The following is a 15,964-nucleotide window of genomic DNA, read 5'->3' as shown; positions in this document are numbered from 1 at the left end:
TACCAGCCAAAATAGAAAAACGAATTAATGATCGAGCTGCAATACATTATCAATTTACATATTGATATGATACAGTTCGGGCCTGCGCCGATGGTTGAGGAGCATATAAACCACGGGCGCGCAACTTCTTCAGTCGGCGGGCCGGGTATAGGAAAATTAGGTACTTGTCGGGCCGGATTGCTAAATCGTACATTATTCGCCCATTTATCCCAGGGATATATAGAACTCCGGGATGGCTGACTGCGTCAATTGCGTCATCGCCGTATTACCTAAGTAGGTCCCGACTCGCGAATTCAGTTCTGGTCAACCGCTTCGTCTATCTGTAATTTTGAGTCTTTGAGAGCGGTGGAGGCATATAATATCCATGTTCATGTTTTTTTATTATAAAGCTAGAGGTTAACCAGTTATGAGATGTTCAGGTAGTCTGAAACTTTGCGGTATTGGCCTTATTCCTTCAGCAGCAATATACCGGTATGGTCATTTACTCGCCTTCGGAATATCTCTGCTTCTGTAGTATCTTATGTAATATGTTTTGCTGCGTTGATAATCGTGAGGAGATGACAAAATGTACAATAATTTCCAACGTTGACATTGATATCAGCAGTAGGATTTCGATTACGCCTTGCGGTATGTTTTTCATTTACGGGTATGTTATGCGAATGTATGTCACCATCCAAGGTTGTACATTGTACTAGTACAAGAGTACTTTACATTGTGCCGTGTCAACTATGAAGGCGACTGTTAGGAAGGACTTAGTCTGTTAAGATCTTGTGCTAATATGTGAATATGCAAGTTGTGCTGGTATTGCAGGCTTTACGGTATTCCAGATCATTGCTGGATTAGGTATTCCTAGAATAAGAATTGGAGCCACTGAGTACACTACCGGTGTGCAAGATTCAAGAGGCATTTCAATTAAGGATAACCAACCATTCAATCTAATACAAACACAACACCTCAAGGTCGTTGCAGCTGTAAGTGTCCATAACAACTGTTGAATCCAATCTCTTGTTACAGATACTATTCATCAGTTACATGTCTGGTAAAACAAGGCAGGCATATGTTTGTTAATGAACGGCACCTTGATGCTACAGGGTGGAGCCCAATTCTTCTCCTCAACTAAGTACTGCTTAAATGCGAATCTCCACTCAACTAAAAATCGATTGATACTCAGCGTTGAGTGCGCGCCAATTCTCTCTGCTCAGTTAAGTATCGATTTCCAGACGTCGTTTTCCGAGACAGCGTTGCCAGATTTTTTTCGCCTTCGACCGGACACGCGTGAACGATTTTGTCATGACAACACGACGCTGTCGTCATTATTTCGTCACTGACCTACAAACTAGCCGCAGTTCTCACTGATTTATCTAAATGCAATGAATAGCCTCAGCTGATCCACACTCTTTGAAGATGACCCAATAGAAATATATAAATCCTTGAAGATACCCGGAACGTTCCTATGCCCCACAGAAGCATATTTGCAAGACGCTACAAACCCATTCGAAATATATAAAGATAAGTTTCCAAGCAGGCGAAGACGTAAGTGCAGGCCTGGAATAACAAAAGAATGCATCTATATCGTGAAAATAAATTGAAAAATTAACATATTTCCAGGATTTCTTTCCAATTGAAGCTCCTCTTTGAACCATTCACTTTGCCCCTCTACCATTCAACTTCCCGATATAGCCAGACCCACCTGACATTTTCTCCCTTAAATATCCAGTATTTCTTATTTCCAATAGCTTATTGCTGCTATCGTCTAAACTGGCTTGAAGGTATAGCGACTCCGTCCTAACCCTGATATTCCCTGCAACTCTTATCTGCCGGGGTTCATGCTGGGGGTCTGTTCAAGATGTTTCATCTATTTAATTGTGGGAAGAGCATGCGTAATAATAATAATCGTAAAGTTATATTATTCATCTGAACAAGTCACACACAATGTAGAATGCGATAAGACACAATGCGATGTAATGAACAGATAGGAGGATATCGAACGACACGCAGTTGCGATCTTTTTTATACTGACATCCACCTCGGCCCAGAGTGCCCGATGTCACAGTTCTTTTCGATGTTTATCTTTTTGAAGCCACGTCCCTTTCTAGTTCTTTCCATTCCTTGTGGGTGCTTTCTCTTTGTCGGGTCTTTTTCTGGGCTTTTTGTTGCCGTAAGAACGGCGACGGCGGGGGGATGAGACTGCAGAAGTTACCGTTCCGGTATACCGAGATGCCGTACGACAAGAAGTCGAAAGGGTACAGAAGATAATTACAAATACAATTATAAACACAACATCCGTCCAAGCGCCACTGATTTCATTAGCTCAGCAGAACCTCACATCACGAAATAGTGTGCCTATATCGGCTATATACGACAGTACCGGTACTACGGTATTTGGCGGGTGTTGCCTGCAGTTGGCTGCTCGACCGTGAAAATTGACACTTAAGTCTGGTGGTGCGCTGACTTAGATTTGAGTGCCGATCTGGACGCATTTGAGTGTGAGTATACTTTTTGGCGTGAGTTGAGTAACGAAATCGTTGCTGAGTAGAGAATCGCTACTCAGCAGAGAAATTGGGCTCCACCCACAGTACTGGAATTATACTTCAACATAAGTGCACTATTGTGAACTGCCAACGGCCGACTCCCAGAATATGGTCATGACATTTGTTGACCATTGGCTCTTACTGCAGCCATGAAGATGCCCACTCTCTTGAATGGATAAGCCAACACAATCGTCAGGACACGATACGACCCTGAGATACGGCCTGTCTTTACCATATAAACACTTATAGCCTATAGGCTACAGGCCTGTACGACAAAGGGAGAGAAAACTCTGAAGATTGCTTTCAATTTGCAAGGTTTCGTCAAATCGTCGCAATACCGCATGGAGCTCTACTCAGTCGGCCCAAGGTAAGTTTGGCTGATTCTAGTGATACGTTATTAAATGAGCTATTTACATTAATCCTGATGTGGTTAAAGTAGTCTGCATTGCTACTTAAGTAACAGTCGTAACGGGCGTACTGGTATTTAAACTTCCTCAAGTAGCCGTAGAAAGTGAAATGCCTGCAGGGTACTCAAGTTTGGTGATGGCTGCTTCAAAATTACAAGATGTATCTTCAAAAATAGCCAACACCTACTTGAGTACTGCAATGAAGTAGAAGTTCTTCACTACTGACCAACTCTGCATGCATCTATATTCTATATATATTCTTGAGGTGAATTTTTGTCTCTAAATACATCATTTGTTCATCTTTGTTGCAGATTCCAGAAAAACAAACGCTATGTTCCAGCATTTGCATCACGTCAACACTGGATATCCTGATATATTATGCTGGGCACATCCCATTGAAATCTTGGCAAAGATGGCCACAATCTGAATATTTGGATCTCGTGCCTCCTCACCGAGATGTTTTTTTTTGACATGGAATCATCTATCGCTCTTTCGGAAAATCTGCAAGACAATGATACTGAATATTTCTTAACTGATAAATGGTATGAAATGCTTCAGGAGGCCCATTCGTGATGTACCGTTAAGCCATGGTGGTAATTTCTTCACTGCGGTCATGAAACTATTTCTCGGTGAACAAAATATCAGCTGAATTCAACAACTGGGTCTAACGAATGCTTCTCAAATTGATAATGATATGTACCAAACTTCTACCCCCCGAGGCTGCATTTGAACCTGAAGGGAAGTATCAATGATGTGTTGATTTCTTGATCAACTTTCATTGAGTGACATAGAAGATGACAATGCTTCTATCACAATTTCGAGTCCTTACAGACCGTGCTATCTTTTCGTTATTGTAAATGCTCCATGGTAGGCGTGCATTTAAAACAAACGGTGTTTGAAACACTATGTTTAAAGCATGCTTTAAACAGTGTTTTAAACAAAGGCCCTTTGAAAAAAATTCTTTTTATGTTGTAAAATTATGCCATAATTGTGTAAATACTTTCCAAAATACGTGTTGTATGAGCCTACCGACGATTACTACCCGATATAGCCAACTAATATTGATACGGGATGGCTGGAACCCTCAAAATAGTCTGTTCAGCAGCAACAGCACAGATATTTCGTCAAAGGAGCTATATCTACACTATATTTTCAATTGTCAATGTCGATCCAATATGACGTCACTATTGAATATTCTTGACGTCATGGCTTGAAAAAAGTATGTTTTATACAAGCTCCTGGTTTTAAACATGTTTGTTTTAAATGCAACCCTATACTCCATGGTAATTGTTGATTAACGCGAATTGAAACGGTTGATTTAATCAATCCTATTACCCCCCCCCCCCCCTTCCCAGCTGCAAGGTTTCCGACAATGGCTTGTAAATAGGTAGAAGACGCTGATATTATTCGCTATTCACTCTGTTATTTATGGCCTGATGCAGATTATATGTGTAGAAATTAAACACATTCATGATTTACTGAAATTCAGACTTGTCATAGTTTACTTGGTTGGCTACACAGCAGTGTCATACTTTACTAGGTTGGCCATACAGCAGTAAGGTTGTGATATGGGAAGAATGTCTAGCTTACTCACTAACTATTCTGCAAAAGGTTGAGGATCCTTATTCTAGAAACAGCTGTATCGCTAGCTTGCATAAAAGTGGACATTTCGAGGCAGATTGCAGGTAGCTTTCTGGACCTACTTAGGTAAAGGCCGAAATCAAGTCAGCCATCCCGGAGTTCTATATATCCCTGATTTATCCACATATACACGGAATAAATCGTATTTAATGAATGTATTTTAACGACAGCAATGTCACTTCAAAGCGATTTCTCGCCGATAATGACGAAGACAATACAGATTTGAGAACAGCATTGTCATAAAGTCGCCGCCGTGTCTGCTTCTCTCTGATCAACACACGGTGCAATCAAATTGTCCTATAGCGACCGGCTTACCGAGCGCGACATTTGATAAAACGGGTATCAATCGAAAGCTACCGGGGTACTGATTGCGAAAATATAAATTTTATTCTTCTCGTGGCCCTGAAACCCCCCAAAATCAGCCTCGTATGTTGCATTGTAACGGAGCTCGGTATTGCGACGCAAGTGAGAGCAGCGCAAACTGCAAGCGTATTATTGGCCATTGTTGCGAAACCGATTGAGCATTCACACTCTCACTCTCGTGCGCACTTGCTCCTGAGCTGCTCAGACGGCATGGTTGCTTTATTAGCCATAAATTGCCTTTAGCCAAATGGAAAGTGTGACGTAGACCAATTTCACTGAGCCGTGAGATTTGCTTGTGTCCACACCATATAGGACACTATGGTCCAATCCTTAATTAAGATTTCAAGGCGTACGATAAGGCGGGTACCCCAAATTTACCAAGATATCATTCCATTAGGGTTGAGTACATGGTAAATGCCGATAATGCAAGTCTTCTCGCTTCGACGAACACGCGTAAGCTCTACTCTCGCACGCTGCGCAGTGCGCACACACGTATATAATAGCATACAGTCACTAAAATTTGACGTTAAAGCAAGTAGTGAGGAATCTCGGCAGACTGGGGCCGCGGGCCACATGATCATGTAAGACGGGAAACTGTCCGCGGGCCGGACAAAATCACGTCGCGGGCCGGATCCAACCCGCGGGCCGTATGTTGCCCGCCCCTGATATAAACTATATTCGAATGAGATTTCAATCAAACAAGAGGTTTGGTTAAGGTAAGAACAGAGAACAGAACTAGATATTTTGCTGTTGAATTACTTAACTACTAGTTTGCGACAACGTAAGCTGTTAGCTTCGATCAATTCGTTTGTGGTCACTTTGTTTGTGAGAGAACAATGGAGGCTCAGTATAACGCACGATCATTGAATGATTGGTCGCTCCCACGGGTTACACCAGCAGCGTTTCGCGAACACTTGCAAGAAAGTGATTTTTATCGACACCGATTACTTGATGACTTGAAATTGACTCGTGAATTTTACTCCGAGTCACTAGTCAATCCACATTTCTGATACGTCAAGTCAAGTCGTACGAAAAAGGTGACTCGAGTCAAGTCATAACTCGAGTCATACCAACACTGGTTATGGGGTCTACGGGGTACGGCATACATGCACAAATTGCACATTGCACATAAATCGGAAGCCTGTAGTCAAAAGCAAAATGAAGAACACCTGTCAATGTATATTGTATATAGTCGCTGTACAATGAAAAAAGTTTTGTCGGAAGTAGAAGGGATTGGGGGTGTTGTATAAAAAAAGCTTCGGAAACACTGTGCTATACAATCATTTTCATTCACACAACTGATTCAAATCAATCTAAAATCTCTTTTAGCCTCGTACTTTACCGAATCAGACGACTGAAAACTGACTAGTTCGACTCAAATTGTCGAAGTATAGCAGCAGAAGCAGTTGAAAGACCTAGCAGCCGAACCTATACGTCCTACATGTGTAGCCTACTCCAAAATTGTGGACGGAGTTAATCGTTGCTGACCTTGCGTGAATTATAGATAGGCCTAATAAGTCGAGATAGCCAATTTTGAGTATATGTAGTGAATTGTTTGTAGATTCGTGTGTGAATGTTCATATCGTAGACAGTTAATTCAAGGTACACAACCAGAATCTTTACCTCGAGTTTTCACCGAATTTTCTTTACGGTGCAATCCACGCACTCTTCACCGGTAATAGTCCTCCCCTCAGGCGCTATAGCATCACCTTATATTACCACCGGCAGATAACATATGTGGCGGATTCTCGATTGACAATCGCATTGCGTACGGCCGATGCGACATGGGACATTCTACGGCTCTGCTACTTCTGTTAAATTTCACGTTCAGTGTTGGAGTGATATTTACCAACAAAATTCTCTACAAATACTATCAAATGGCGGCAATAACACTTGCTTCTGCTCAGTTTTCGGCAACTTTCGTTGGACTGTGCACGTACGGGCTTGTTGGCGGATTTAAGGTGAGAATGCATGAGTGGTGAGTGCAACATCGAATACAGGCTAATGGAAAGTTAGCCAGTTTCGCCAGTCGTTAGTTATCGTAGGTTGCGCAGAGATTCCTGTGACTGGTGGTTAGGCTAAAAATATGGACCTGTATGTGAGATTGAATCAGGGGCTATTTAATTGGACGTATTCTGTCGTAATGACCAGCATGGGGTACGGCATGTAGGGAATTGCAGCATCTGAAAATCGATTTTTGTATGCACTGTTCGTGGTCAATGGTCATAAACCTCCGCCGTCATGTCGCTTGAACTCCGTCGATGGACAAAATGACATGAACAGCTTCTTCGAGGTACAGAACTTCAATATACAATTGAATAGTACATTGAAATGAACCCGAATATTTTCGGCTGACACTCGTCAGGGGTAATCGTCAGTAACTGTTGGATAATCCGATTTGTGCGAATAATTATAGAGAACAGAAGGAGTTCGTGTACCACCTGGGAATAGTGCACTGAGCGCTCTCTCATTCGAAGTTTCATGCTGGTGACGTCATATTTTGTGATACGATTGTTGATATACAATGTTCTTTCTCCTTCTCTGCTAGTTGCTGACGATTACCCCTGACGAGTGTCAGCCGAAATTATCCGGGTTCATTTTAATATGAATGTGAATATACTATTCAATTGAAAATTACACGAGTGAAATAGTAAACGCCATTCATCAAACCAAGCTGGTTGATTCTGCGTCTTAATCATTAAAGTCGGCCCATATAGCTACTATATTCGTGTAACTTGACACTCCTTCTGTCAGTCCAGTTATCATTCACAGTGCCCGACTACAGCATGTTTCCGTTTCAGATTAAGCGCCTCAAATTGGTGAAGATATTTCCCATATCATTTGCGTTTTGTGGATCAGTTGTGTTTACCAATTTATCACTGAAGTACAACACCGTCGGTACTTACCAAATTTTGAAATGCCTTGGCGATCCAATGCTTTTAATCTTGCAATCACTCTTCTACAAGAAATCACACTCCGCGGGAGTCAAAGTAACACTGGTAAATACCGCGGCCTTGACTGACTTATTGCTACCAATCCACGCGTCGTGACGAATTGCTGTTTTTGTGTGCAGGGAGTCATGGCTTTGGGTATCATTTTAAACTCTATATTTGACATAAATTTCGACCTCTTGGGATTGCTTTACGCCGGTGTTGCAGTGATGTCGTCAACCGTGTACATACTGGTAAAAATATATACCTAGGCTACTTTTTAAGCTATATCTTGGCAACATTTACATTTCCAGTTGGTCGATACGAAACAGCATGACTTGGACGCAAACCCGCTTCAATTACTCGTTTATCAAGCTCCGATATCATCGATGTTGCTGAATGCGATTTCTTACGTTACTGGCGGGGCCTCTCACAAAGCTATATCTCATTGCAGTGCAAACGACACCTCTCTGGTGAGACGCCATCTCGTCTTAACCGTATTGTAAGATCTAGAAGCGGAATATACAGGGCAGAGATGCCACTGAGATACTTTGGAAAATCCCAGATTTGGACGTTGAAAAAATAACAGAAAAACCCAGATCCTCTATTTCACTCAAATTTCGATGTTATAGCTGTAAAACAGTGACCGAGAGCCATCAATGACAGTTATACGGACATAGAAGTTTTAGCCCTTGATTGAAATCCCAACGGTTCATTTCCTTACTATAATATGCATGCTGCTCAGTTAAATGAGCAAATCCATCGAAATATGATGTTTTCTTCTCGACACATTACTACCAGGCATTCGGTATGGGGGGTCAATACGTAGTGCATTATATATTCGTAATGTTAGTAACAATGCTAATCCCCATATCGTGAGGATGATTGTAGGGTAGTTCTACTGACTGCGAGCCGACCAGATAGATTGAAAATAGCTTTCGACTCATTAACCCGGGGACAAACACTTTTATCTGGGATGTTTAGTCGAAAATGAAACTGCCAAATCATGGGATCAAGAGTACATTTGCATTTAACAAACCCCTCACACTACACTCTGAATAACTTGCCCGGTTGCCCAAAATGTCTCTCTTCAAGTGTCCTTGTTGAAAGTGAATATACTCTGATGTCAACATGGTAAATTAGTTAGATCAACAATTGGTCTTTCCATGTGCATAAATTGCATACTTTACAGCAGTTACATACTATTTACTGACACACAACGAATTTGTTGCAGCGCTACCGGTAGCATTCAAGTCCTAAATCAGAGTTGCCCTGTGAACATGACTTTCTGCGACCTAGTAGGCCTAGTCAGTATTCAATGAATGCTCTATTGCATAACGCCAAGACCTCTCATTTTAATAGTAAATGGGTCTCTTTGGACTATGCCGTTTCAATCACAGTGGAATCCGTCGACATTAGAAGATCTTACTAATCTAATAATCAATTTTGCGCCGTAAAATTGACCTGACAAACATGATGTTGAAAAAATCCCAGATTTCAAGCACAAAAACCCAGAAACCCAGGTCATGCTCGAAAAACCCAGATCTGGGGGGAAAACCCAGGAGTGGCATCTCTGATACAGGGATAGAACACAGTCTGATTCCACTGGTGAATTTACATCGACTTCAACTATATCACAATAACTTACTGCAGTCGTTTGATAATATAGTTTAGTTTTTTTCAACATACTCAGATGCCATAATTACGGTGACGTTTATGTAAATTAAGGTAATGTCTGGTTGCTCGCAGGGACATCTAGATATCCCCGGTTAATCGTAACCAAAGTGTACCGTATAACCGTGTTATATTGTTCTAATTTTTAGATGATCATCCTATTATCTCTTGCGATGGCTTGTGGCGTCAATATTACCGTCTACTACATTATTCGGCGTACATCAGTTGTGACGTATGCAGTCTTCTCAAAACTGAAAACGTGCACGGTCGTGTTGGTTGGAGCACTTCTCTTCACTACAGATACTGTCAAACCCTTACAAATCATTGGCATGTTGATAACAATCGCAGGAACGATCGTGTACTCCTCACTGAAAATTCAGAAAACATTCACTGTCAACTGCGGAACAGGAAAAGCATGCCTTTAAAGTTTGAAGTCCCTGCTCGGTCGCGCTGAGATATACCCTTTATTCAGATGGTTTTCCAAATATAAGTGGGGCCTCATACTGGGCTATTTTGCAACTACGCCGTAAGCACATACAGCGACGTAGAGGAGGCGAGGCACTCTGATATACCTCCAGAACGTCAAAACGGGATACAATCGAGGCTTGAACCAACCACGCCAACTCCCCTCCCGCCGAAGCAAATATGCCACTCTACGTGTGTTCCTTTGATAAAGTTAAACATAGTCATAGTCATATAATTACGCCGATTGGTATCATAGTTATAGCAAACACAAGAAGCAAGTACCACGGTTATATTGTGCAGGTTAGTTTTTGTTCATTATTTATTTTGTCATTCATTTTATACTAGACTGTGACAATATACAATTATACGTTTATGATCCGAATTGCTTTTCCCTCGATGACTTTCTGGGAGTTTCTGTATGATCATGTCTGTCGATTTTTAGGCTTTGTAGGTCAATTTGTAAACGAAACCGGTAAAACTATCTATTGTCGCACTCGCAGCTGTACTACGAAGTAGATCACGTGTAAGCAAAACGGCAATGTCCTGGATTTCAGAATTTCTCGTTTAGCTGTACAAGCACTCTCCCTGCATAGAGGATATTCTAAAACAGAATCCCGTAACTCGTTGAGTTAAAAACTAAATTGGACCTGACCGCATATTTCAGTAAATTGCGATACAATTTCATTTAAAGTGTCCTATCGCCCAAGAGGCACTAGGCAGGCATTGTTATTTTTGGCGTCGCCATGGATTCATATTGAATCGAATTAACCATGTAAGACGCCTCATTTTGGTCTTTCTTACGAAACGGAAGTCACACAAAACGCAGTATCAACACCGTGCCATCAAAGAGCAGGATTAAAATCCAAATTAAAAACGATGTTGGAGACCAAATTCACCCGATACAAAACGATATGCAATATCTTGTCTCAATAGTCGATCCGCTATGCGTCCATCAGTTTATTGATATTTTCATCATTTCAAAACACCACAAAACTGCGATACAATGAAAAGATGAGAAGGTGTCGAAACGATTTGGAGGAATCCTTGGAATCAGACACCCACAAAATAACCGGCACTCATGCACAGAGATCAAAATTCTTATGACACCAATTTAAAAGGCTTGCTGACACATTCAGATAGCAGGCCTTCACAACCAATCCAAAGGTCAGGAATCATCAGTGACTTATATACAATATGAAAATTATTATCCACCCGTCAAAGTAAAAAACTAGGAAGGGACTGAATGTACGTACGTACGTCGTACATATGTTAGTATGCATGGTAGGCCTACGTATAGATCGGGAGGCCTTTTGCGCCATGTCTGTTCATTAGGGTCGTTCAAAATTATTTTTTCCGGATTCCAGCCATTCACTGATTTAATTGTCATGTTACCCTAAAAAACGCAGCACACCAAATTCGGTTCAATTCCAAGCCTCCGCAGAGCCAATTAAAATTTATCAAGGAAGTTTTAAAAAACAATTTTTTCAAATTTTGCTGTCAACCCCATGAAATTGTTGAGTTGTCTTCAAAAATGATGCAAAACAGATTGGACTCAATTCCAACAAGTAGAAGCGGAGTTATTTGAGTTTTTCGTAGATAATTCAGGGATTATCCTTGATTCATTCGATAGTTACATGATGCTATTTCGTGACCTCCTGTCTGATGTCAAAAGATATTGCAATCGCCCAAACGTATTAAAACTCAAAGACGCACATGATTTCAAATTGGTATTTCTCGCCTATGGTAAATAATTTTTCTCGGCAGTATGGCATTTGCCTTGTGGGGTTCAGATTGCCAGGACAGGAACATTCGGCGCCAGCGATTTAGGCGCCTATATGGATAATTAAACATAGCCTATATGTATTATTGTATATAAATCGAAATCTACGGTCAGCATAAGGGCAGTCCTTTTCAGTCAACTTTTCTCGCTTGCGATCGATATGGCAGACTTCTCGGAGTTGCATGTTACATGCCCTAAAACTTCATACGTTGTGTCGTGCCGGTATGCCGCGGTAATGGCCGACGCCGAGCTGCCCATTTCTGTAAATCATGCTTAGGCTACCAATAATCAATATATTTGGCAACATTAAATCGCGCGTAGCGCTAAAAAATTTGAAAATGTTGCATAAATTGTCAAAAAAAGGAAGTGTCTATACTAGCCGTAGACCAGGGGTGTTAATTCTGAGTAGATTGAAAATTTGTACCAGATGTTGATATTTTTTGCCAGCAAATACCTTCATTAAATATTTCCTCAAAGCAACAAATGCCGAGCGTGCTCATGCTCATAGGACACATTATAGCCTCCCCGCTACGACGTTGTGCTTTCACTATAGAATGTAAATATGTAACTGCAACGACCGATTTTGCAGCTTCGTCCCGCTTCGCTGAGGCTGGAGTGGAGAATTGTTTTGCGTAAGCGACTGTGGGATTTCTAGCAATTGAAAAGTTATCTTCCAAAGCGCAGAATTTACTGAATCTGGTCTTGATCGAAAGCTACTGTTGCACCGATTCCGAAATATAAATTAAAATATGATCAGGCTCTGATCCACCTAGAATCCGTCCTCCAAGTCTGAAATATCGGCATTGTTCGAACAATCGATGAGTCGCAACGGGTCTGTCTCGGTTATCCGATTGTTCTGAACAATGCACATTTCTGATGTAGAGGGTGATTTTTCGTCAAAGACTATATTTTTATTCATATTTGTTTGAGTCAGTGCAACGGTAGCTTTCGATCACGACCAGATTCAGTAATTTCTGCGCTCAGGAAGATAGCTTTTGGATTGTCGCTTGCGCAAAACAATTCTCCACTCCAGCCTCAGCGAAGCGGAACGAAGCTGCAAAATCGGTCGTTGCCGTTCCATGTTTCATTTCTATACTCTCATTCTCTCAAATTCGTGAAGGCAAAATAAAGTGCACACTGAGTGGAAAGTTTTATGAAAAAATGGACCAAAAAGTAGCTATATTCACAGAAGTGAAAACGCCAATGCGGAACCGTTCTATGCAATTTACATTGGAATATATATTAGTTATATAGATATATAATTCAAATATCTATGATCGCACTGCTGTGTCACTTGCCATCCAAAGGTCCCGGGACTTGAGGAGAGTAACCCGACTTGCGATCCAAATTCCTAACGACCCGTTTACCGTTAAATATATCATATATTGCTCACAGCGCGTACGCAGCGCTAACGGCCGATTGCGACTACAACAAAGGGAGCATAGAAATATGCCAACTTTTACAGTCGTTATCGCCACTGTTTTATCGGCCCGTAACTGTAACCGGACAACCATCGTAATTTTCCCAATACAATTCTTCACGAATAAAATGTGTTGCGACTTTTGGAATATAACCCCATGATACGTGTATATTGCTGAATATTCAATTGAAAAGCAAGGACACGAGTTTGCATTTGGGAATCAGTTGATTGATCCGGCCCGCGGACGATTTGAAGGCTTGAATCCGGCCCGCAACGCAATTTGAGTTTGACATTCCTGCCGTAGACACTTTCTCAGGCTATTCGTCCTGCATATCTGTCAGTCGCCCTCCTGAATCAAACACCTATATATTTATATGTGTAGCAGCTCCCTCAGTTTGAAGAGTTATCGAGGTGTGTCACGTCAGACATTGTGGATCCGAAGTAGTCAAGAAAGCTACCCAAGTAGAAGTAAAAAGAGCGACGAAAAGATCTACTCAAGTACGAGTAGTAGTACTTCTTCCATAAGCCACCTAAAACTACTTGAAGTAGAAGTAGAATTGACTGACTTTAAATCTACTCAAGTAAGTATGTAGTTTTGAAAGCAGTGTTAATTCGTTCGTATGGACTCTCAAAAGCTGCAAATTGCGCAATGCTAAAGGTGCAGAGAGCTTGATTCGTATTGATGCATCCCAGGAGGTATCAATTTTCGACAGAATATGCATTCTTTCTCATCATGGGATGCAAATTATAGTATTGATATGAAAATGCGATACTAACCCGTTGTTTACTAGAAGACCCCGTTTTAGAGAATATCATGGCATGGCGCCCTACACCATATTTATTATTATTGATAACAAATACTGTGGATCGTAAAAGTTATATTTTGTGTAGCTTTATTTTCGGAAAATAGAGAATACATACTACACTTGCATTTACGCTTCAATATGCATACGTTCTGCAGACAAAAGAACTGAGAGTAATTATAATTACTCTATAGAACTCGAAGTATAATACTCGGAATTGAAATTAAAATACAAATACCACTTCTATAAAGCGGAAAAGATATTTCATGTCTTCCATAAAGCTTCAAAGGTGATGATCTGCTAAAACAGGTGTGTTCAAAAAAGCTGGATTTTCCAGATTAGCAGGACAAGTCATGGGCTGCTAGATTACGATATGATAGGTAATTGCTAGATTGCGAAACGGTAGTTCAAACGTTTTGGTTTGCCATGTTTACTGTGATGAAACATTTGATATGGACGATAATGCGGTGTGAGCGGAACCAAGCAATCCGGTACCTAAATTATATATTCACTGATATTTCCGTGAAAACATATATTTGTCACTCCATAACAACTATGCGTGAACAAAGCGCAACAAAATTTCTGGGCTTAACTTCACTGTTATGAATATTAAATGTTGGTAATCGATCCGTGAAAACGGCCCCGAAATATCCTCAGGCTATATATATCTTTCGTTTTGGGGGATTAAACCACTTCTACTTGACAAGCTGAAAATAGCGAAAAGTTAGTAAGTAGATCACAAATATTACGAAGTAGAAGTAGAAGTAGATAAAATCAGATCTACTTGAACAAGTACCAGAAGTAGAGGAAAATTACTTGAGTACTTTTAAAAAGTAGAAGTACTTCGTTACTGACCACCTCTGTGTGGAATGGATCTCATATCACAACGGTGGTTTCGTACAACATGCGCCTATTTTACAGTGTTGTAATGACTCGAGTCCCTGTATTTTGCTAATAAAAGTATGAGATCTGCATCCACGGCGGCCACCGATCTCTGAGCGCATTAATGACAACTAATTTTAGAGGATATGCGGAACGGATCAGTAACCAGACCTCGGTAACGAATACATGGTACAGTCAACCGAGGTCTCTAAAAAGCTTCACATTGTATGTCAGCGTGCGAGTGTGACACTTCAGATATCCCTGGATATTATGGTGTTGGCATCCTCATTGAAATTTCATCACAACTAGTATCAGCGCATTTAGGGGTCCATGAAGAGATGAGGTATTTAAGCTGTTCAAAATCCTGCTTCTGTAATACCCATCCGATGACACATTGTTATGACGCTCGGATTTGATCAACTTCTTCCATGATCCGGAAATTTGTTGAGTGAAGGGGATTGTTGGACAGTCTCTATTCCGTCCCATTTTTCGAAGTCACCATATTGCAAGTCAACTATGATTGTAAGAGTTGACATACTGGACATGGACAACATTACAATTAAATGACTATGCAAAGTATATGCTGTGAACAATCATTTATATATCATTGGCTGTGCACAAGTCTATTAAACCTGGAATGGACAGTGGCAGGAGCTTTCTACCTATACACATAGCCTACACGTATGAGATATACCATCATATCATGATAAATTGTACTCATGAAGTAGTTTGAAAAAGTAGGTCAAGACCAGATTTTGCTGACGTTTTAATTGTTAATCAATTGGATATTGAAATCTAATTGTTGAAGCAGAAAATGAACGGTTTGAAAACTACTCGAGTAATGAAGAAATGAGTTAGGCTAGACTTTTTATGCATCTGTTAGTCAAAGGCCAGACTTTGCATGCATCTGTTAGTCAATTGTATACTGTATCAAAAAGCTGCTGACGATTACTCCCGATAAGTATCAAACGAAAATATTCCGATTTATTCAATTGTATATAGGAGCATTCGAATCACAAGATGAATCTCCGTAGGAATAATGACTATTATTACTTCAAAAACGTGATG

General features: G+C 40.7%; 1 protein-coding gene across 1 annotated transcript; it reads left to right on the top strand.

Annotated features, from left to right (window-relative positions):
• Positions 1 to 6,656: 6,656 nt before the first annotated feature.
• On the top strand, positions 6,657 to 10,393 carry LOC145454069 (solute carrier family 35 member E3-like). Its single transcript, XM_080332064.1, has 5 exons — positions 6,657 to 6,903; positions 7,744 to 7,941; positions 8,016 to 8,126; positions 8,187 to 8,345; positions 9,696 to 10,393. The coding sequence occupies exons 1-5, from the start codon at positions 6,727 to 6,729 to the stop codon at positions 9,969 to 9,971; spliced, it is 921 nt and encodes a 306-aa protein (XP_080188190.1). The 5' UTR covers positions 6,657 to 6,726; the 3' UTR covers positions 9,972 to 10,393.
• The last annotated feature ends 5,571 nt before the right edge of the window (positions 10,394 to 15,964 follow it).

Source organism: Botryllus schlosseri, chromosome 13 (assembly GCF_051294905.1).
Source record: "Botryllus schlosseri isolate E-star chromosome 13, Bs_hap1, whole genome shotgun sequence".
In the NCBI taxonomy this organism is placed as follows: domain Eukaryota; kingdom Metazoa; phylum Chordata; class Ascidiacea; order Stolidobranchia; family Styelidae; genus Botryllus; species Botryllus schlosseri.
Note: the sequence above shows the minus strand (reverse complement) of the source record. Positions and strands in the feature narration are given on the sequence as shown.